Below are 24,801 nucleotides of genomic sequence, written 5' to 3'. Positions count from 1 at the left end.
AAGTTCACTGAGGAAGTAAACAGAGACACAGAAGGTACTTCGTTTTTGATAATACTACTGCCAAATAACTTTTTTATGACTAAAATCCATCAATCCCAAAGCTGAACATCAGGATAAGGCTCATTTAGTATATATGAGTAATGATTGGTTTTTATTTTTTTATTTGAACCCTGGATAATTAATTATACTTACTTTGTGATCATCCTAAAATATATGTATGTATGTATGTGTGTTCACACACATATTCAGGGAATATAACTAGAAACTACCATTTTGGTACCAAATTGTTGCCTTAAGCAATGAAAATGAAATAAAATATTCTGCTAAACTAGATTGGAAGATAATTTTTTTCGAAGATAATTTTTTGAAATTTGAATATTCTATCACCACATTTTGTAGCCAATCCTAGGTATTCATGTGCCACCCTGACTTTGTCTCAAGTGATTTTTTACCGATTTCACCCAGACCTCCTGGTCTTTATCTTGGCTAACAGATGAGCAATAACAGTTCAATGTTTTCTCCTGAATTACCATTTCATCTCCCTCCCACATCTGTTTATACTCAAACCTCTAAATCTCCACATTACATGGACTTACCAGCTGACCCATTATTTTAAAAAATAAACCTACGTTCTTAATGTAAAGCTATGGATTAATTACTTTATAGACACTCCTTTTCTTTCCCGCATTTTTTTTCACTGAAAAGTGGACTTTCTTCCCATACTCAAATTTGTAAGGCTGATTTCTAGGAATATCCTGTTACTGCAACTGTTTGAAGAAGGAAATCAGGTACGATAGAAAACTTGCTTTTGGTGGGGAGAAAAGAAAGTTTGCTATCATACTGAAAAATCTGAAGTAGAACTACACATTATATTCTTATAAAAATAATTTTATCTTCCTTTTTTTATTTGGTAAGGAAAGTGCTATATTATGAATTTCTTTGATTATTCGTGGAATAACCTTTTTAGACATGTTCATTAGCATTTGGAATTTCCTCTTATAACGGCTCTTTTCTTTTAACATCTTTATTGGAGTATAACTGCTTTACAATGGTGTGTTAGTTTCTGCTTTATAACAAAGTGAATCAGCTATACATATACATATATGCCCATATCTCCTCCCTCTTGCATCTCCCTCCCACCCTCCCTATCCCACCCCTCTAGGTGGACACAAAGCACGGAGCTGATCTCCCTGTGCTATGCAGCTGCTTCCCACTAGCTATCTATTTTACATTTGGTAGTGTATATATGTCCATGCCACTCTCTCACTTCGTCCCAGCTTACCCTTCCCCCTCCCTGTGTCCTCAAGTCCATTCTCTATGTCTGTGTCTTTATTCCTGTCCTGCCCCTAGGTTCTTTAGAACCTTTTTTTTTTCTTAGATTCCATATATATGTGTCAGCATACAGTATTTGTTTTTCTCTTTCTGACTTACTTCACTTTGTATGACAGACTCTAGGTCCATCCACCTCACTACAAATAATTCAATTTCGTTTCTTTTAATGGCTGAGTAATATTCCATTTATATATGTGCCACGTCTTCTTCATTCATTCGTCTGTCAATGGACACTTAGGTTGCTTCCATGTCCTGGCTATTGTAAAGAGAGCTGCAATGAACATTGTGGTACATGACTCTTTTTGAATTATGGTTTTCTCAGGGTATATGCCCAGTAATGGGACTGCTGGGTCTTATGGTAGTTCTATTTTTAGGTTTTTAAGGAACCTCCATACTGTTCTCCATAGTGGCTGTATCAATTTACATTCCCACCAACAGTGCAAGAGGGTTCCCTCTTCTCCACACCCTCTCCAGCATATAGTTTGTAGATTTTTTTTTTTTTTTTTGCAGTACGCAGGCCTCCCACTGCTGTGGCCTCTCCCGCTGCGGAGCACAGCCTCCGGACGCACAGGCTCAGCAGCCATGGCTCACGGGCCCAGCCGCTCCATGGCATGTGGGATCTTCCTGGACCGGGTCACGAACCCGTGTCCCCTGCATTGGCAGGCGGACTCTCAACCACTGCACCACCAAGGAAGCCCTGTAGATTTTTTTGATGATGGCCATTCTGACTGGTATGAGGTGATACCTCACTGCAGTTTTGATTTGCATTTCTCTAATGATTAGTGATGTTGAGCATCCTTTCATGTGTTTGTTGGCAATCTGTTTACCTTCTTTGGAGAAATGTCTATTTAGGTCTTCTGCCCATTTCTGGATTGGGTTGTTTGTTTTTTTGATATTGAGCTGCATGAGCTGCTTGTAAATTTTGCAGATTAATTCTTTGTCAGTTTCTTCATTTACAAATATTTTCTCCCATTCTGAGGGTTGTCTTTTCATCTTGTTTGTTTTCCTTTTCATTAGGTACCATTTGTTTACTTTTGTTTTTATTTCCATTTCTCTAGGAGGTGTGTCAAAAAGGATCTTGCTGTGATTTATGTCATAGAGTGTTCTGCCTATGTTTCTTCCTTTCTTTTTAAAATAGCAACTATAGAGGTAGCAATATTGTGAATAATTTATATACTATTTAACACCATACTAAGTAAATGCCAGTGAATTTTTAAAGTAACAATGTTATATCAATCATTTTTTACTTGAACATTCTATAGAGTATTCAAGTTATAAATGAGTTTAATTTTGATATAACAATTTGCCAACTAGTTTTTGTAGATCACTGACCCTCTCCCATGTTTATCCACATTTTATTTGAGAGGAGTTCAAAATGTCAACACAAGATGGCGTACTATAAGAAAGTTCTCAAATTGTAAGTAATCAAGATTAGATGTCTCACAGAAAGCACATCCTATTCAAGGAAAGAAACTGATTCATTTTTCCTTAATAAAATATGCAGTTATACTGTAATTAGCATTCTCCCACCTTGAGCCAACTTCCAGCCAATACCGTGCTCCCAACAAATTCTGCTATATCATTTGCACAGAAAACTCCAGCATCAATTCAAAGTAAAATGTAGTCACTGAATAGCTATCGCTAGATTAAGTGAAATTGTGTGTTTTATTAAACATACTTTAATACAAAGTATGTATGCCTAAATATCACCCAAAATGTACATTATTTACTAATTCGAGTTTACAATAAATCTATTCATTTCAATTTATAAAATATTATCTATTCTTAATGTTTTACTATTATATTGCCTTCAAAAAATTAGTCCCTATAATGTAAACTGCAAAACCATGGCAATTCCCTCCTGACATTACACATAACATACATAATATATCTGCAATATAATATTCATTATGCACCATTTAAAAACATGGGGAACTTTATATGTCCCTAAGTTAAGATTCATTTTAGAAATTTTTAAGCTAAGATGAATACATTTTTAATTTTATTTGAATCAAAGCAATTTAAATGTGAGCAGTAAAAACATGTTTCAAGAAAATGGCTTTAAGCCCTAAAGAATATTTTAGAACCTAACTGCACTTTAGAAACTTTGTGTTTTCAATGAATTTAAATTACTTCCTACTGAAAATAGAAATGACACAACTCAAGAGAATCTAGCTATGTATTTATATATAGCACAGTGTAGGTGAGTGGTTTTCAAACCTTTTTTTGCCATGGTCTTTTTTTTCAAACAAAATATTTCATGTAAGCCCAATATATAAAACAGATAAAAGTGGATACTGTTCCAGTTGGAGCATATGTGCACAGTTCAGTTCTCCTAGCTATAAAACAGGGATAAAATCAGATCTAGTTCACCAGGTTGATAAAAGGACTAAGTGAGAAAGAGAACCAAGTGAGATATGGTTTATAAAATCTCCTTGAGGTATACAGAGCCGTTTAAATATTAACAGTATTAGGTAACCTGGATAAGCTGTCTCTTCTACTTGTTTTAACCCAATGTATATACAAAAATTAGTGTTTAATAAGAATTTTCATTGAAGCATATCATGAAGTGGTATTTTTATTTTCATACCCACAGTTTATCAAAATTCTTAATTTGCTGCTACACTATTTCTTGCTAAAAAAGAAATGAACGATGTAAATACAATTTCATAATTTAAAAACAAGTGTTGAAAACATATGAGAATAATTAAGAATATCTACTGGAAACACAAAACGTATATGCCTTTAATTCTCTGTGTTTCCAGTTTTATAGCCAGTACTTTGGATGCTTTTCATGGTTCGGAAGACAGACACATTTGGGGTAGGGAAAGATTTACTGTCCATTAAGAAAGACAGGAATCCCACAGAGATCAAGACAGATCCACAATAAAATAGGATCAGGCCTGGTTAGTCCCCAATATACATGGTGATCCCTATTGTCTGATAAAACTAAAGTTGTTTGAACATTAAAACCAATTTCTGCTCAATTTGGATGTAAAAATAATTATATTTTTGAACTGAAAGTTTTTTGGCATAATTGTTTAGTTTAGCCATTATTTCAGAACTTGAAATGTTAACTTCTACAAAACGCGTTGAGGGGGAGCAGGGAGAAAATAGGCTATGCTTTTTCATCCATTCTTTAACATCAGACCTAAAAATACAAGAAGACCTACCTGTTTTCCTCAAGGTAAAATGGGACATACCCAGGTTGACCCACACACTCAGTTTCCAAAAAAATGGTCATGGGAGTGCCTTATACTATGACCAAATTATAGCTGGGTATTGTTCATTTTCACTCTGAAAATAAGAACCTTAGTTACAAACACTTGTCTATGGTCCACAGCCAAGACTGGACCACAAAATTATTAGACTCGCAGGTTTCTCTGACCTTGCTTTAGTAGGAAAGAGCATTATTCTCAAGAGGTGACAGTAGAATCTCAGGCCTGATAATCCAGAGCAAGTAATGTGGGACATTTTCACACAGCAGGAGAAGAAAAGGAAATCATAATTCCCACATCACATATTGATGTGAGAAACAGGAAAGTCTGTTAACCAGGGACACAGAGAATGAGCCTCCAGTATCACTGACAAAGTTCCAACTTTGTAGGGATACTAAGCCACACAACCACATGAGTGGTTTTTTCCAACAGGATTCAGCAGCTCACGTACAGGGTTCAAAGAAGAAGACAAACACCTGCATTGATCCAAGAATTGGGTGTTTAATGTGACACTAACAGAAAGACAAGGGCACTAGGAATTTATAGGCTGATAAAAGCAGTGGTGATTTTGGCAGTAAATCCTTGTTTTCTTGTTTTGCAAACACACTTGAAGACCAAAATCAACATTTTAAAGCATCTCCAAGACAGTCTAGCGCATGAACACTCTAGCTGATTCCAAAACGTAGAGAACCAGTGGTTTGGTTTTCTGATCACAATGCAGACTGTACTGCCGAACTGAAATTCTGGGACTCTGAACAACCCTCCTGATAATGTGAATTTTATGCAGATCCACAGTACTACATGTCAGGACTCACACCTGAGAGTGATATTTATACCTTTATAAACAAAAGAGAAAATCAGAGCATTGTGGTATTTCTAAATAAGTAGTTCTTCATGTTGCGAAAGTGTGACATGCTTACCTAGACCTCTGAGTAAAGTGGCAGAATAGGAAAGGAGTGAGTAAAATTTTAGGACTTTTGGGAAATAGGGGTAAAAGGGGACTTAGGTCATTTAAAAAACAATCAGGCTTGAAGAAAAGAGACAAAATATAAGAAACAATTTGAATTTTGACAGAGAAAGATCAAACAAACGTAATAAACATTAGGCAGAGAAATCTATGGAAATCGAGTTTTATCTAACCTATTTAATCATCCCATGGGGCTATGACTTATCCTCTTTATAGCTCGAGGATTTACTGCAGTTTTTAATGTGTTATATGGGCTGAATATTATATTTGTAATAATTGTTATACCTTATTGAAATTATACACTATGTACATTATTGAAATTATAGTAAAACATATTGCGATGTAAATATAAGAGAGAGGGAGAAAAAATGAATATATACCTGATTTAGGTGAAGGAGGTAGTTTTGTTTACTTTTCTTCCTTTGACTATGAGATGTTTCTTTATTTTCATTTCCTGATCTGATTTCATATGTCACTTATCTTACTATTTAAGAAACCAAAGTAAGTTTTCTGATTTCCTTAGATATCAGTCTGAATTGAAGCAACATAAAACCACCTGATAACTAGCTATATTTATTTAGAAAACGTTTTCTCTCTTGTTTACAAAAGCATTTCCATTTCTAGAAAGAGACAGCAAACTTCATTGTTGCAGAAAGATAAAGTAAAACAGAACTTGAAGCAAGGCAAAGAGAATACTAACATCAACTATGATATTTCTATCACCTATTATAGGAATGAACTGACAGCAATTAAACCGTAAAGAGCAAACTCCCAACAATATGTGTGGTAAATTTCCAGGACATAAAAGTAGTTAATTCAAGCACATGAGTCAAGAGTAGCGTCATGATTAAGAACTGTGGCCTTGGTGCCATTCTGCCAGGGTTTGAATCCTGTCCCTATTACTTACAAGTAGTGTGACATTAAAAAAATTACGGTTTTCCTCATCTATAGAGCAGGGACAGTATTAATACCTGCCTAATAGGGTTATTTTGAGGATTAAATAAGATAATCCACATAAGGCACTTCAAAAACATGATTACATAAAAAGCATTCAAAAAGCTTATGCCATTAATAACATTACTATTATCTACGGCAAGGAAAATGTCATTGCCATGGATCAAGAAATAAATCAAGATCCACAGATGCACAACGACCAAGTAAAAATAGGCCTCCTTACTGGGATAAACTGACATGGTTAAAGGATCCTCTCTCCTCTCATCGTAACTATACATTTCCGTGTATTGACTAAAAATAACAATCTTGCACAAATGTTTAATAAATTCTGATTTAGTTAAGTTGGGTTTCAGAGTAACAATATATCTCTTTGAGAGGAATAACTGACTGTCAAAAAATAGCATATGGAAAAAAAAATAGCATATGGGTGGCAAGAAAAAACTCTTTTATATGTTTCCCATAAACAAATAAAATGAAACAAATATATCATAAAGCCTGAGTCATTATGGTCATAAATGGATATTATATATGTTTTTTAAAGTATAAATCCTGAAATACAAAAAATTTCTAATAAAAGTACCTATTTCTAGGCTTCGCAATTCATCTTTTCAAACATATATTCCTAAGGACAGGACAAATCTCTCTTAAAAAGTGCAACAGAATCTAGTATGGTGCATTATACTCATAAAGCCTTCAATAAATGTTTGTGATGCATTTTTGAAGTCAGACAAAATCAGGTTCAAAGTTCAGCTTCCACTCATATAGCTGGGTGATGCTAAATAAATCGCCTAACCTCTTTGAATCTTAACCCCCTTATTTGCACCATGGGCACAAAAATACCTAAACCACAGAGTTTTGTGAAAATCAAATAAGGAAGCAGTATGCAAAATGTCTACACAGTGTGCCTGGCACACAGTGCTCAAGTCATCTGCAAACAGATTGCTTTAGTTTTTCCTGTCCAATATGGATACATTCTATTATTCTTCTCTTCTTAATTGCCTGTCTAGAACCTCCAGTACAATGTTGATTAGAAGTGGCAACAGCATCAAAAAGAATAAACTACTTAAAGATAAATTTATCCAAGGATGTGCAAGACTTGAACACTGAAACTAAAAAACAGTGTAAAGAGAAATTTTTAAAGATCTAGATAAATGGAAGGATACCCTGCGTTCGTGGATTGGAAGGATTAATATTAAGATGGCAATACTTCCCAAATTGACCTACAGACCCAAAGCAAACCCTATCAAAATTCTATCTGCCTTTTTGGCAGATGAGCTGACCCTAGAATTCATATGGAAATGCAAGGGATCCAAACAGTGAAAGCAATATTATAAAAAAAAAAGTTGGAGGACTCACACTTCTTCATTTCAAACTCACTACAAAGCTACAGTTAGTCAAGACAGTATTGTACAGGTATAAGGACTGACATATGAATCAGTGGAGTAAAATTAAGAGTTGACCAGTAACTCAAAACATCTATGGTCAAATCATTTTCAACAAGAGAGACAAGATCATTTAATTGGGGAAGAAGAGTCTTTTCAACAAATGGTGCTTAGACAACTAGATATATCTACATGCAAGAGAATGAATCTGGACAACAACCTCACACCATAAGCAAAAATTAACTCAAAAAGGATCAATGTCTTAAATGTAAGATATAAACTATAAACTCTTTGAAGGAAATATAGGTGCAAATCTTTGTGACCTTGGATTAGGCAACAGTTCAACTGAAATTTGGATTCCATTAAAATTAAAAACTTGTGTGTCACAGGACACTATCAAGAAAAAGAAAATCGGAGAAAATATTTGCAAATCATATCTCTAACAATGATCTAGTATTCAGAATATATAAAGAACTCTTACAACTCACTAAAGACAAATAACCCAAATAAAAAATGGGCAAAGGATTTAAACAGACATTTCTCCAAAGAAGATATACAAATAGCCAATAAGCACATGAAGAGATGCTCAAATCATTAGTCATTAGGGAAGGGCAAATCAAAATCACAATGAGATACCACTTCATGAATGCTAGGATGGCTATAATTGGGGAAAAAAAGAGGCAAATAACAAGTGCTGGTGAAGGTGTGGACAAACTGGAACCATCATACACTACTGGTAGGAATATAGTGGTACAGCCACTGTCAAAAATAGTTTGGTAGCTCCTGAAACAGTTAAGTAGCATTAACATATGTCCCAGCAATTCCATTAACTGAAGAATGGATGAACAAAAGTCACATATCCATATAATGTAGTCTTATTACACCATAAAAAGGAATAAAGTTCTGAGACATGCTACACAGATGAAACTTGAAAACATTTTACTAAGTGAAAGAAGCCAAAAACAAATGGCCACATAATGTATAACTTATATTTAATGTCCTTCTATATGAAATGTCTAAAACAGGCAAATTCATAGAGACAGAAAATATATTAGTGGTTGTCAGGGGATGAGGTGAGGGGAAAATTGGCAGTGATTACTAACTTTCATAGGGTTTCTTTTTGGGGGTAATAGAAATGTTCTGGAATTAGTAGTAACAGTTGCACAACATTGTGAATGCAATAAAAACCACTGAATTGTACACATTCAAATAGTGAACTGTATATTGATAGAAATTTTAACTCAGTAAAAAAATTGCAAAAAAACCTTTTGAATTGGATAATTCTCCCCCAAAATACCACTTATACTTTGATTCTTATTTCCATACTCGCTTAATAATGCCACAAATGTGTTAGTGAGTTGGCATTTTTTTGAAATCTTTAATTCTCCAGATTCTACTACATACCTCTTCTAACTGGAACAATGACTACCGTCTACTCTCTATATTAACTATCTTTAAATTGTGCTGTTTTGAAAAAACAGTGTTTACAAGTTTACATACATATACATATCGATATGGATGGATATAGAGATAGATGAATAAACACTGAAGTGATAAATAAGCACATGTGAGAAATAAGAAACATTTTGCTAATATGAAACAGCTTGATCTTTCACAGACTCCTTCAGAAATAGTGACTCATTTGTCAAAATTATGACTTTGTGTATTACGTAATTGGCTCAATAGAGAGTATTTACTGTAAATGCAGTTATTTACTTATTTATTTTTATATCTTAACCCTCTTCCTTTATATTCTAAACTGCCATTCCACCAATGAGAACTTACCCTAAGCATGGGGCCATTTTGAAACACATGTGGCTCATCACAAACCACACAGTATTCATTCAACACAGGGATCCGCTGTTCAGCAAACTCAATTGTCTGAATAAGACAATAAAGAGAAAGAATGAAGTCAAGTTCATGAAGGATTTGAAAACCCACTAAAGGCTAAACTATTTCTACAACGGATGGAGGCTTGGCTCATACCTGCACTAGGAAGCCACGGTCTCGTATTGGAATACATTTGGCACCATTTGGCTATAAAAAGCAAAGCAGAAGAAAATAATTTTTTAATTAGGAAAATATATAAATTATAGCCTTTTACTTTTGCAACAGTGAATACAGATGTGATCTAAGATCACCTGTAATGTGAATTAAATCACGGATTATGACATCGAGATTTTAGAATTTATTATAATGCCCTTTCCTCCATTGCAATCTTTGTTTAAACTAAATGAGCAGCATTCTTAATTTCTGATCTTCTAATAAAAATGAGTGGCATCTTTAAATGATCACAAAAACTCGTTGCGTCTGTTACTCATCACTGATTGCTCCCACTTCCTCATTTAGATTATTTCAATCTCATTTTACAATCAGATAGAATTATTTCTCCAAGGACGTACTAGACAGCTGCTGTAAGGGGTACAGTACTAAACTACTGTATTAGGCTTAACCATACAGGAGGACATTAAGACATTTTCTTTTACAGAATATCCGAAATCGTCTTTCTTAGGTGAAAGTAACCATGGGAAACTTTCTACTATGTAACTCTGACATAATTACTTTTCTATATGTCTTTAATACTTAGTTTTGAGAAGAAATGGGCTTTGGGGATATCCACCTAAAATTACCAACATACTCATATACATTTTCTTAACACAAATAAAATTTCATGGTATAATTTAAAATGTTATTTTAGAAATAAATCTATACAAGAGCACCACAACTTTCTGAAAATGTATCCTCTTATTTTTTTTCAGTTTCATCTATTGCTTGGTATATCTGTATTAATAGTTAAAGAGTTAAATACGTTCCTCCCTAACACACACAAACACAAGTTTACTAAAAGCAAACAAAGCTTTTGGTCAATTATTTTATGTAATTAATATACATAAGATAGGTCTGTTTCTTTATCTGAAACTGGCTATAATGCTGATTACTCTAGAGGTAAACTTTGTGTAAGACTGACTCCCAATAAATACCACCCAAAGTATTTAAGCTTTAATACAGTCACCTCCCAGGCCCATCTCCCCATGCAAAACAGCTTCAGGACAAAGTGACTTCAGTTTCATAAAGTAGACACTGAGAGCAGCTTTAAGTGAGGCTCAGGGATACAGCTGTAACTGTTACTTCTCTCCACAAGTTCATGGGCAAAGTTGTCCTCTTATATACAGTAGGAAGGACACCACTCTTAATTATTAGAAATAAATAAATAAAACAAAACATCAACAATTTTTATTATAAAAAAAATTATTAGACAAACTCTGCGCTCCACTACTTTTGTGAGAAAACCAGAGATTAGATAAACCTACTTAATAAAACATTAAAAATGCTACGCTTGCTTAAAAGGACAGGCTTTGTGAGTCCAATGGACTTCCTTCCATTTTTAGTAGCAGTCATTCCCGTGATAGGACTCTGGACTAGACCTCAAATTGACAGCCACATTTATTTTTTCAGAATCAAAACGAACATTCCAGTACGAGTTGCAAATGTCTGGTATGCAAAATAACATCCAAAAGAAAAAAACTGTAAATTTTAAAAAACAAAACTGTGCTTCTTTCCTTTCCCAGATCTTACAAAACAAACAAACAAAACCCTCTACTGCCCCTTAGCTGACATTTAAGAACTCAAGATGAAAATATGTACGCACAGCAGGCTGGGAAGATGAAGATGATGATGGTGTTAAGATACCAATGAGCCCTGAGGTAAGAGAGAGCCTCCGGCCCTCTGCGCTGGGTTCCTTGAAAAGCTCCGTTTTGGATGACTTGGGGGCACTGGAGTAAGACTTGCTGAGCAACTTGTGATTCTTGAGTCCATATAATTCTTCCATTCTGAGGTTACTGGAATAAGACCTGCTTAGCAGTTTGTGAGGCTTCAGGCTGGCGTTGTGCTCACAGCGCGGGTCTCCAGAACAAGAGCGAGTCAAGAGTTTGTGCGACTTGAGAGCGAGGCAGTCCTCCTGCTTGACGGCTGCAGGGCAGGGACGGTTCAAGAGCTTGTGTGACTTAATGGTCGTCACCGCCTGCTCAGCCCGGGGGTCGCTGGACAGCGAGCGACCGAAGGTCCTGTGTGGCTTCGGGGTGCACACGTCCTCCGTCTTGACTGTGCTGGAACAAGTCCTCCGCAGCAGCTTATGCGTCTTGGAGATCCCGTCTTGCTCCGATTTCAGTTTGGATTTGCTTTTTCCACAACCAGGGGGAGGATAACTTGGCGACCTTCAAAATGCAACAATTAACAGGGCAAATCGTGAGTGCAACAGACCATGGAGAACACTTGTCGGGCTCAATCAACTCAACTCTGTTACAAATACCATGTCTTTTTAATCCAGCTTATCCAGCCAAAATTGAAACCAAATATGTATGGAAAGATCACAGGGACTGAATTCTATGTTTCCTGGAAAGCAAAAAAGGTTTGTCCAGTTTGTTTTTCCCTCCTACCTATCCCAGAGCCCTATAAAGGACTAATTTTGGTAGGGAAAACTCTATGTGATTAGAAACCAAACAATGTAATTTTAGTAAATTTAACCCATGTAAAGGAAACACAAACTCAAAACATAGAAATGAGTATCCGTGTTTTTTGATGGAATGGATGTAACTTGGTCTGTTCTTTTAAAGTCATAAAGAAAATAAACAGATGCCAAGACTGTAGCAAGAATGCTTTGAATTAAATAAGCATGGAATATCACAGGTGCAGCGTTTAGTAAGACGATGGAAAGACGTCTGTTACCCACCTGCGCAAGGTAGAAAATAGATGCAGGGGAGACTTCACTTTCTTCTCTGACAGCTTCTTGTTGTGCAGGCAACTAGATTTTTCTTTGCTCTGTTTCCACTGCTGTGTAACAAATGTCTGCATGATTCTGTCAAACCAAAGGTAAGTTTGTTATCACAGTTCCAAGGTAATTTAATATCAGATTTCTGTATGGATTATGTAGAGAATGCATTTATCAAAGGAAAATAAATGCATGGTAATTAGGCAGAGTTTAATTTTGAACCATACAAGATGTCTTCTTGTGTAGGAAAGCATCCTATAGAAAATTTCTATGATTTTACTGTGTTACGATTAATAATTAATTAATTACTGTGACATAATTAAAAATACAAACGATTAAGAAGTTGATAAAAGAATAAGGATATAAAGAGATTTATAAGGACGGCCTTTAGGATCAACACCTTTAGCTGAGGTGGCAAAAGAAAAGTCTGAATTATTTTGTTGGTGCCAGCAACACAGGTTTTAAAAAATGTTTTGTTAGTAATTATGATTTATTAAGATAAAGTTCTTTTCCTTCTCCTTGATTTGCTTATGTATTTTTCTTCATGAGAAGGAAAACAAAATGAAAGTACAAAATCGTAAACAAAAATAAACCATGCAAAATTGACTCTATGGAGAATTAGGAGGTCAGCAAGCTTTACGTTCAGCACAGCTGCCATTCACTTTAAAATGTGCTAGTGTTTTAAAAGATGGTGAGCCTCTAAGAATTTTTAGTTCCTATCCTAAGGCAGGAATTTGGTAACTTCTGATCTCAATATTTTCTAAGTCAAGACCATGGCATCACTGTTTTGTGATAAAGAATTCTAGAACGTCAGAGGTGGATTTAAGAAAGACACAGCCTTGTTTTCTGAGAAGGGTCTCAGGCTGTGACAGCTTCTCTGGATCCCATCCCTCCAGTGACAATGGAGGAGAGTCCCTTAAGGCTGATGATTAAGTGGAGGCAAAATTTTACAATTAAACATTGTGCGCAGTAAATTAAACATTTTGATTTTCTTTCCCAAGTCAATTCAGCAGGTCCTGCTTTCCTGCTCTTTTCAGTTGTTTCTAACACAGATTGCTTTTGGACCAGGAAGATGGTACCAATATCTACTATTTACAATACAGCAGGGTGTGAAAGAGGAACTTTATATACAGATTTTTTTTCTCCTTCCACACATTTCACAAGTAAGGTGAGGAAATGAAATCTGTCCAAGTTCACCTGGATTGTAAGCAGAGCTGTAACACCTATGTTATCCAACACGGAGAGACCTATGTTAACGTATGTTACTCAAAAGGGGCAGCTGTGACTCTTAGCACTAGGCCAATTATTATTTTCTTGAGTTCCTTCAGGTCTCACCACATTAACTCAGATCGCCAGAAACTACATCACTCAGACTAACTACCCCAAACTTTAGTGAGCTAGCTTAGATGAATTCAGAGGAAACGTGCAATTATTTGCGGTCTTTTTAGCTGCAGAGGTAGTGAGGAAGAAGGGGGTAAAGCTGCAGTCAGTGATGCATGATTCCAAATTTGCAGTAAATTCTCCCTAGAGCTCAGGACGAGGGAAAGTTCTTATTTTCCACTTAATTTTTGAAGGTTTTTTTCTCCCAAGATTTCATCAAGATTTAAGTGTAACAGTAATATTAAGGTCATCATTTTCCCTTGTACTTAACCTGAAATCTCCAGTGACACCACCCTTTGTACCAAGCAGATTCAGATTCTTTTCCTCCTATGAAAAATTGCCATTCCTGTGTACCATTCCCTAAGAAACCAAGCAAGTGCTTCTCTGATTCTTGATAGGCTAACTGGAACAAAAAATAACAAGTAAAAGAGCTAAAATTGTTCCCACTTTCATATTACATTAGCATTCTAAAGTGTGACTTCAACATCTAAAACTAGTAATTCTTAAACTTGCACACCCAAATCCCTACATGTTCTTGGATTCGAAAGGGAGGAGTTAACTACCTCCTATAAGAAATTCAATATAGTGTTTCATTTCAACTGTGATCTGAAATATACATATGAGCACATTTGGTATAACGACCACCCCCTTATAATACAGAGCCACCGAGAGATTTCAGTGCTCACACTGGTGTTTGAGTTTGTGCTGTCACTAAGAAGAACTACTATAATTGCCATTGGCTGATGATAAAAGAAGGGAAAAAGACTTCAAGGTAAATTATACATTCACATCAACTGAAGACCGGATGAGGTCACAGCCAGCTATGTGAACAAAACTTCCAGGGTAGTTCAGAAGAGAAAGGGAATACACGTGGGTAACATGATGATCTTCTACATGCTGAAATGGGCACTATAGTAGTCAGTACTGTGTTCAAACTGTGGTGGTGAAATAGCTTCAGCAAAATGACACCACCCATCAAATTAAATTAGTATATTAATTTGAAATTTGAATGTTTTATTTTGATTTGCACATCAGTTATAAATTGAATTTTGTGTTATAAATGTGAACTCAACATATGAAGAATTTACAACATACTTTATGTTTGTATGTACTTCAGGCAATGTTGGAGATTTGCAATGTATTTTTTTCCCTTTAAAAACAACTTAAGGGGCTTCCCTGGTGGCACAGTGGTTGAGAGTCTGCCTGCCGATGCAGGGGACACGGGTTCGTGCCCCGTTCCGGGAAGATCCCACATGCCACGGAGCGGCTGGGCCCATGAGCCATGGCCGCTAAGCCTGAGCGTCCGGAGCCTGTGCTCCGCAACGTGAGAGGCCACAACAGTGAGAGGCCCGCATATCGCAAAAAAAACAAAAACAAAAACAGAAAAAGCAACTTAAGTTTGATCAACATCAATTCAACATAAAGTCACACACAGTTTAAGATTATTTCCATAGTCTGTGATATGCTTCGCCTTTGATTGACAGATACCCTATTCAAGGCTGATCACTTTATTACATCTGTTTGGGGTCAGTATTTTCTCTTTCAGGCTCTTTTAATGACCTCACATTTCCCCAATATCCATTCAATGATGAAAATATATTCCAAGCCTTATTAAGACAAAGGAGTATCTAGGATTATATGAGAGGCAGATTAGTGGATGGATCAAAAGTATTGATATGGAGTCAAATTCTGGCTGTACCACTTTCTCAGTGTGTGAGCTTAACCAAGTTGCTTAAGCTCCCGGGGCCTGGGCTTCATCATCTAGGAAACGTGGAGAGTAACAGTACCTGCTTGATAGGGTTGTTGTGAAGATCAAGGGAGCTAATATATGTCACTATTCTAAGTGCCTGACATGTAAGCAGCACTGCATAAGCATTTGCTGTTGCTGTTGTTTAGACTCTTACTGCCAGAAACACACAAGATAAAGAATCACAGAAAAAGTTTAATGAGTGTTTCTTATTTCCTGAGCAAAAACAAAGGGCCTAGATTCTAAATCTGCCTTCCTAACTTGCTGTATGTTTCTGGAAAATAACCTTTTTATATTTCAATTTCCTCTTATGACATTGTGAGGATGAGATCAGATTCTGAAATTTTATTATATATAATTTTAGACTAGAAGATCACAGACAAACCCAGTTATTTATAATTAAGGAAAGAAACTAAATTAGTCTAAAATTTATCAAGGGTCATTAAATAAAGTTCTAGTTCATATAACAAACTTTTCGTATAATTAAAATCTGTCCATAAAAGTAAATAGCTTTTTAAAAATGTTAAACATTTGGGTGGAACTATTAATAAAATGTTACATATTCTACAAGGTGATTCAATAGTGAATACAGAGTATAGCTTTCCTTAATTTCTCAGGGTTGGGATTTCACACATAATTTCTTTTTCTGAGCTCAATGTCATTAAGGGTAGGAAGCTATCTATTCCTAGACTTCTGTGCTTTTATAATTGTTGTCTCATTTGGACCAATGGCATTTCACCCCTCCCCCCCAAAAAAGTTCTTAAGTGGCTTACAAAAGTACATAAAGTAGAACTCCGGACTTTGAGTGATAATCATAGTCAATATAGAGTCTTCAGTTGTAACAAATGCACCACTCCAGCAGGAGATGTTGATAATAGGGAAGCTATGGGCAGGGGCATATGCAAAATCTCAGTACCTTCCTCTCAATTTTGCTGTGAACCTAAAACCGCTCTAAAAAAAATGAGGGAGAAAATTGGATGAGGGAAAAAAATCATAGGGGGGAAAAAAAACATGTGCTAAGATGAGGTGGTGGCCAACCTGAATGGCTTAACATAGAAGGCAGGCTCCATGCTTAGTTCCAAGACCTGTAAGATACTGGCTTGAAAAACAAAATCCAATTGAAAAAACAAAGCCAATTGCACTGGAAAAGGATACCTAATCCGGTACAGGAAACTGAGAAAATTTCCCCTGTGATTTTTTTTCCCTCACCCAATTTTCTCCCTCATTTTAAAAATTATTTTTAATTTAATGACTTTATTTTTTTAGAGTGGTTTTAGGTGCACAGCAAAATTGAGAGGAAGGTACTGAGATTTTGCATATGCCCCTGCCCATAGCTTCCCTATTATCAACATCTCCTGCCGGAGTGGTGCATTTGTTACAACTGATGAATCCATATTGAGTCCTTAAAAAGGAAACACTGCATAATATAATGTGCTAAATATATGTTGCAAATTGAATTTAGTTTCAAAGATGTGGAATTCTAAACATTAAGGGTTTATTTTCTAATTTTTATATGCCCACCTCCTCAGGTGGAAGGCAGGATGTTAGAGGGAGGAGAGTGAATCCAGGGGGGGCAGATGGAAGGAATCTGGCTCAGTTCTAAAGTGAGCTCTGCCAACTAAATTATTGATGCAGCTCTTAGCATCAGGACGACTTCCGCTCCTGAGGCATTTACTTCAAAAAGCTTTGTTGAATAAAAATGGGGCGGGGAGTGGTGAGCAAAATGAGAACTCAGTTCTCTTTAATAGAAATTTGTTTTTTATTCATTGGAAAACTTACTTTTTCAGCTGATGTCCCAGTCCAAATCTCTCTTTTGTGGAAATCTGAAAGACATCAACGGTGGGCACTGCAAAGGAAAAAAAATCAGCCTAAATGTTGAGTTGAAACTCAACCATCAGCCAGGAAAAAGTCTGAAAAGTTATATATATATATATATTATTATGTATATGTAATATATATGTATATACATACATACATACACACTTTAAAATAGTCTACACACAATCCTACACATGGCTATTTATGCTTTATAGAGAGATTCTGGAGATCATTCTAGGTTAGTATATATTATATATACTAATGTATAATATACGCATATGTAAATGCATAATATATATAATAATGAAGAATGATCTCCAAAAATATATATTAAGTGTAAATAGCAATGTGTAGGATAGTTTGCACACTATTCCTTAGGTGGAAAAGAGACACGTTTGTATACACACAGACCTTTTTTTAAGAATAAAACAATGGAGGATGACAGTAGGCATAGGATACTCACTTTTCACTGCACACCCTCTTGTGTGCTTCATATTTTTATCAGATATATATATTTCTATAAGTTAATAACTATGCTGCTTATGAAATTGATAACCTCCAAAAGAGTCACTCACCATTCATTATTCACTGGTTTAAAGGGTATTTATTGTTTTCTCACTGTGCCAGTCACTATAGAGTGGCAAAAAACACACACCAATATCCCTGCTCTCATGAGCCTTAGTAAAGAGAAGGAGACAGACAAAAAATATATAAGAAAATAGATTAAATGTCACGTGGTGATAAAGGCTCTGGATAAAAATAAAGACAGAAAAGGGTGGGGGGGCTGAAGCTTATGTGGGCATAAACAGACTTCAACATCAGATAATATGGCATGAAGAAAAGGATCCCAGCCAGAGGAAACACAGGGCAGTGCCCCTGAGGAAGAAATGTGCTTCAGTATTCTAGGACCAGCAGGGAGAGCTGGAGAGGAGTGAACAAGGTATCTCATTAGGAGATGAGATGAGAAAAGGACCACAAACAGTGTGGGTTCCCTGTAAAGAGCAAGGATAGAAATAGGAAAATCAGTCTGGAACTCATTACAGTAATTAAGGGAAGAGTATAGTGGCTTGGATTAGCAGAGATGGTGAACATTTTGGATTCACACTCTCTGGGAGAGCTGACAGATTTTGCTGATGGACTGAATTTAAAGTGTCAGAAAAAGAAAGGAGTCAGGGATGAATCAAAGGATTTTTGGCCTGAGCAACCAGAAGGATGAAACGTACCAATTCCTGGTACGTGAAAGACTGCAAGAGAATCAGGTTTGGAGCAATGGGGAAGACTGCCAACTTGACTCTGGCTATTGTAAATTTGAGATGCTTATTTGTCACTCAAGTGGAAAAGTTAAGTAGGCAACTGGATAAAGAAATCCAGTGTTTATGCATTTCAGATGAGAGGAATGTGCTAAAGACATAAATGTGGGAGGAATTCCCTGGCGGTCCAGTGGTTAGGACTCTGAGCTCTCACTGCCGAGGGTCCGGGTTCAACCCCTGGTAGGGGAACTAAGATCCCACCAGTCCCATGGCACAGACAAAAAAAAAAAAAAAAAAGACTTATATGTGGAAGAGCAAAAATACATATGTACTTAAAGGCACGAGGCTGGATGAGAAACTACGAGTGAGTGTAGATGGCGGAGAGAAGTCTAAGGATTCAGCCTGAGCCATTCAGTATGTAGAGGCTCAGCAAACAAGGCTGAAGAGGAATGGCTGGGAGGATGGAAGATTTCAGAATTAATATGTTAATCTGGACATATATTCAAAAAAATTTCCAAGGAGGGGGTAAACAACTGTTATCAAATGCTGCTAAGTTAATTAAGATGAGGATTCAAAATTGGTCATGGGGTCATTAAGCAATATTCTAGTCACTGGTGACATTGACAAGAGCAGCGTTTGTGAAATGATGCATCCAAAGCACATCTACAGTGTATTCAAGGAGAAAAAAAGAGGAAAGAAAATGAAGGAAGCTAGAGGGCAGACAGCAGAAGCAAGAAGAACTACAATCCTGCAGCCTGTGGAATGAAAACGACATTCACAGAAAGACAGACCAAATGAAAAGGCAGAGGACTATGTACCAGATGAAGGAAGAAGATAAAACCCCAGAAAAACAACTAATATATATGCTGTCTACAAGAGACACACTTCAGACCTAGGAACACATACAGACTGAAAGTGAGGGGATGGAAAAAGATATACCATGCAAATGGAAATCAAAAGAAAGCTGGAGTAGCAATACTCATATCAGATAAAAGAGACTTCAAAATAAAGAATGTTACAGGAGACAAGGAAGGACACGACATAATAATCAAGGGATCAATCCAAGAAGAAGACACAGCAATTATACACATATATGCACCCAATATAGGAGCACCTCAATACATAAGGCAAATGCAAAAAGCTATAAAAGAGGAAATCGACAGTAACACAATAATAGTGGGGGATTTTAACACCTCACTTACACCAATGGACAGATCATCCAGAAAGAAAATTAAGAAGAAAACATAAGCTTTAAATGACACAATAGAACAGATAGATTTAATTGATATTTATAGGACATTCCATCCAAAACCAGCAGATTACACTTTCTTCTCAAGTGCGCAAGGAACATTCTCCAGGACAGATCACATCTTGGGTCACAAATCAAGCCTTGGTAAACTTAAGAAAACTGAAATCAGGGCTTCCCTGGTGGCACAGTGGTTGAGAGTCCGCCTGCCGATGCAGGGGACGCAGGTTTGTGCCCCGGTCCAGGAAGATCCCACATGCCGCAGAGCGGCTGGGCCCGTGAGCCATGGCTGCTGAGCCTGCGCGTCCGGAGCCTGTGCTCCACAACGGGAGAGGCCACAACAGTGAGAGGCCCACATACAGAATATCAAGCATCTTTTCTGACCACAACGCTATGAGATTAGAAATAAATTACAGGGAAAAAAACACAAACACATGAAGGCTAAACAATACGTTACTAACTAACCAAAACATCACTGAAGAAATCAAAGAGGAAATCAAAAAAAACCTAGAGAAAAATGACAACAAAACACGACAATCCAAAATCTATGGGATGCAGCAAAGCAGTTGTAAGAGGGAAGTTTAGAGCAATACAAGCCTACCTCAAGAAACAACAAAAATCTCAAATAAACAATCTAACCTTACATCTCACCTAAAGGAACCAGAGAAAGAAGAAGAAACAAAACCCAAAGTTAGTAGAAGGAAAGAAATCATAAAGATCAGAGCAGAAATAAATGAAATAGAAACAAAGAAAATAATAGCAAAGATCAATAAAACTAAAAGCTGGTTCTTTGAGAAAATAAACAAAATTGATAAGCCTTTAGCCAGATTCATTGAGAAAAAGAGGGAGAGGACTCAGATCAATAAAATTTGAAATGAAAAAGGAGAAGTTACAACGGACACCAGAGAAATACAAAGCTCATAAAAGACTACTACAAGAAACTCTATGCCAATAAAATGTACAACCTGGAAGAAACAGACAAATTCATCGGAAGGTATAACCTTCCAAGACTGAACCAGGAAGAAATAGAAAATATGAACAGACCAGTCACAAGTAATGAAATTGAAACTGTGATTAAAAATCTTCCAGCAAACAAAAGTCCAGGACCAGATGGCTTCACAGGTGAATTCTATCAAACATTTAGAGAAGAGCTAACACCCATCCTTCTCAAACTCTTCCAAAAATTGCAGAGGAAGGAACACTCCCAAACTCATTCTACGAGGCTACCATCACCCTGATACCAAAACCAGACAAAGATACTACAAAAAAAGGAAATTACAGACCAGTATCACTGATGAATATAGATGCAAAAATCCTCAACAAAATACTAGCAAACAGAATCCAACACATATTAAAAGGACCATACACCATGATCAAGTGGTATTTATCCCAGGGATGCAAGGATTCTTCAATATACACAAATCAATCAATGTGATACACTATACTAACAAATTGAAGAATAAAAACCACATGATCATCTCAATAGATGCAGAAAAAGCTTTTGACAAAATTCAACACCATTTATGATAAAAACTCTCCAGAAAGTGGGCACAGAGGGAACCTACCTCAACATAATAAAGGCCATATATGACAAACCCACAGCAAACATCATTCTCAATGGTGAAAAACTGAAAGCATTTCCTCTAAGATCAGGAACAAGACAAGGTTGCCCACTCTTGCCACTATTATTCAACATAGTTTTGGAAGTCCTAGCCACGGCAATCAGAGAATAATAATAAACAAAAGGAATACAAATTGGAAAAGAAGAAGTAAAATTGTCCGTTTGCAGATGACATGACAGTATATACAGATAATCCTAAAGATGCTACCAGAAAATTGCTAGTGCTAATCAATGAATTTGGTAAAGTTGCATGATACAAAATTAATGCACAGAAATCTCTTGCATTCCTATACACTAACAATGAAAGATCAGAAAGAGAAATTAAGGGAACACGCCCATTCACCACTGCAACAAAAAGAGTAAAATACCTAGGAATAAACCTATCTAAGGAGGTAAAAGATCTCAGAAAACTATAAGACACTGATGAAAGAAATCAAAGATGACACAACCAGATGAAGAGGTATACCGTGTTCTTAGGTTGGAAGAATCAATATTGTGAAAATGACTAAACTACCCAAAGCAATCTGCAGATTCAGTGCAATCCCTATTAAATTACCAATGGCATTTTTTACAGAACTAGAACAAAAATCTTAAAATTTGTATGGAGACACAAAGACCCCAAATAGCCAAAGCAATCCTGAGGGGAAAAAAAGGAGCTGGAGGAATCAGACTCCCTGACTTCAGACTATACTACAAAGCTACAGTAATCAAGACAGTATGGTACTGGCACAAAAACAGAAATATAGATCAATGGAACAGGACAGAAAGCCTAGAGTTAAACTCATGCACCTATGGTCAACTAATCTATGACAAAGGAGGCAAGGATATGCAATGGAGGAAAGACAATCTCTTCAATAAGTGGTGCTGGGAAAACTGGACAGCTACATGTAAAAGAGTGAAATTAGTACACTCCCTAACACCATACACAAAAATAAACTCAAAATGGATTAAAGACCTAAATGTAAAACCAGACACTATAAAACTCATAGAGGAAAACATAGGAAGAGCACTCTTTGACATAAATCACAGCAAGATCTTTTTTGACCCACCTCCTAGAGTAACGGCAATAAAAACAAAAATAAACAAATGGGACCTAATGAAACTTAAAATCTTTTGCACAGCAAAGGAAACTATAAACAAGACATAAAGACAACCCTCAGAATGGGAGAAAATATTTGCAAATGAATCAAAAGACAAAGGATTAATCTCCAAAATATATAAACAGCTCATGCAGATCAATATTAAAAAAACAAACAACCCAATTGAAAAATGGTCAGAAGACCTAAATAGACATTTCTCCAAGGAAGACATACAGATGGCCAAGAGGCACATGAAAAGCTGCTCAACATCACTAATGATTAGAGAAATGCAAACCAAAACTACAATGAGGTATCACCTCACACTGGTTAGAATGGGCATCATCAAAAAATCTACAAACAACAGATGCTGGAGAGGGTGTGGAGAAAAGGGAACCCTCTTGCACTGTTGGTGGGAATGTAAATTGATATAGCCACTACAGAGGACAGTATGGAGGTTCCTTAAAAAACTAAAAATAGAATTACCATATGACCCAGCAATCCCTCTACTGGGCATATACCCAGAGAAAACCATAATTCAAAAAGACACACGCACCCCAGTGTTCATTGCAGCACTATTTACAATAGCCAGGTCATGGAAGCAACCTAAGTGCCCATCGACAGATGAATGGATAAAGAAGATGTGGTACTTAGATACAATGGAATATTACTCAGCCATAAGAAGGAACGAATTTGTAGAGATGTGGATCAACCTAGAGACTGCCATACAGAGTGAAGTAAGTCAGAAAGAGAAAAACAATATCATATTTAATGCATATATGTGGAATCTAGAAAAATGGTACAGATGAACCGGTTTGCAAGGCAGAAATAGAGACACAGATGTAGGGAACAAATGTATGGACACTAAGCGGGGGAAAGCAGTGGGGAGGTGGTGGTGGTCGGATGGATTGGGAGATTAGGATTGACATATACACAGTAATATGTATAAAATAGATAACTAATAGGAACCTGCTGTAGAAAAAATAAATACAATTTTTAAGAAAACTGAAGTAAGCTAATAGAGACAACTCTAATGAAGATATTTAACAGGCATGGGAAGCAGAGTTAAGAGTGGGGACTAAGTTAAGAGTGATTTGAGGTCTAAAGGTGTTTGTTTTAAAGATGAGAGGAATTTTTTTTTTTTCCCTGAAGGAAATCTTTTAGAAGAAAGGGACATGAACAGTACAAGAAGGAGAGAGAGAACTGCTGGAAGGGTATCTTAATTAGGTGAAAGGAGATGGAAGCTAGCATGCAAATGCAAGGATGATATTGCACAGGAGCATGGGTAGCACCATTCATACTAACAGTTGGGATAACTGTTAGTTATTAATAAGACAGAGCAAAGGCTGTCTTATTAATAGGACAGTCTCGGGCCACACATGCTCCACATAGTAAACCAGGCTGGTATCCCCAACTGCCTCACCATCTTGGCCATTAGTCTGAGATACAAACACTCCACTGATCAAAGAAAATGGCTGTTATATCACCCATCAGTTTCTTTCCTGAAAACATTCTAATCCTTAACATAGAGAGTACATCACTCCAATCCCATGTGTCCCAAACCCAAGGCTATAGAAAAGTGAATAAAAAATCCTAACTTGAAAACTCAGGGGAATTATTTTTTAAAGAAAAAGATGACAAAACTAGAACACAGTGTGCTCTCTCTAAGATTTAAGAAGACACAGTTTCTTCTCAGGCAGATGGAAAAAGTAACTGGGAAGATGGAGGCAAAGAAGCAAAAAGGACCTGGTTTAAAAAAATGCAGAAAAATCCAAAACACACTAGAACTGAAATCTTCACTGAAGAAAATTGTATAAGACACATATAGAGAGAAAGAAGAGATATAATAGACACAACTGTTTATCCAGAATATACTAATTATCCTATAAATTAATAATACAAAGGCCAAAACTTATTCATACTATGAATGACTAGAAAATAAATGTCACCAACATTGACTCAATTAGTAGTATAAAATCTGAATGACCCCAAATTTTGGAATACACTGAAAGAGCTAACAAGATGTTACTTCTAAAAATATT

At 36.3% G+C, this 24,801-nt stretch overlaps 1 protein-coding gene across 5 annotated transcripts in view; it reads right to left on the bottom strand.

Annotated features, from left to right (window-relative positions):
* The window catches only part of PARP8 (poly(ADP-ribose) polymerase family member 8), a 185,183-nt gene that overhangs the window by 42,061 nt on the left and 118,321 nt on the right, over nucleotides 1-24,801 (bottom strand). For all 5 annotated transcript variants that reach the window (XM_089908841.1, XM_022597819.3, XM_022597803.3 and 2 more), the window contains exons 11-15: nucleotides 17,528-17,594; nucleotides 12,583-12,708; nucleotides 11,503-12,067; nucleotides 9,840-9,890; nucleotides 9,639-9,734 (exon numbers count right to left, since the gene is read on the bottom strand). In XM_089908841.1, the coding sequence (XP_089764967.1) occupies nucleotides 9,639-9,734; nucleotides 9,840-9,890; nucleotides 11,503-12,067; nucleotides 12,583-12,708; nucleotides 17,528-17,594 (905 nt within the window). The remainder of the gene's footprint in view (nucleotides 1-9,638; nucleotides 9,735-9,839; nucleotides 9,891-11,502; nucleotides 12,068-12,582; nucleotides 12,709-17,527; nucleotides 17,595-24,801) is intronic.

The sequence above is a fragment of the Delphinapterus leucas genome, chromosome 3 (genome assembly GCF_059928025.1).
Source record: "Delphinapterus leucas isolate spDelLeu-1000000601 "Yukka" chromosome 3, BTC_Dleu_Yukka2, whole genome shotgun sequence".
Taxonomy (NCBI): Eukaryota; Metazoa; Chordata; class Mammalia; order Artiodactyla; family Monodontidae; genus Delphinapterus; species Delphinapterus leucas.
The sequence above is the reverse complement of the archived record's forward strand: the minus strand, read 5'-3'. Positions and strand labels throughout refer to the sequence as shown.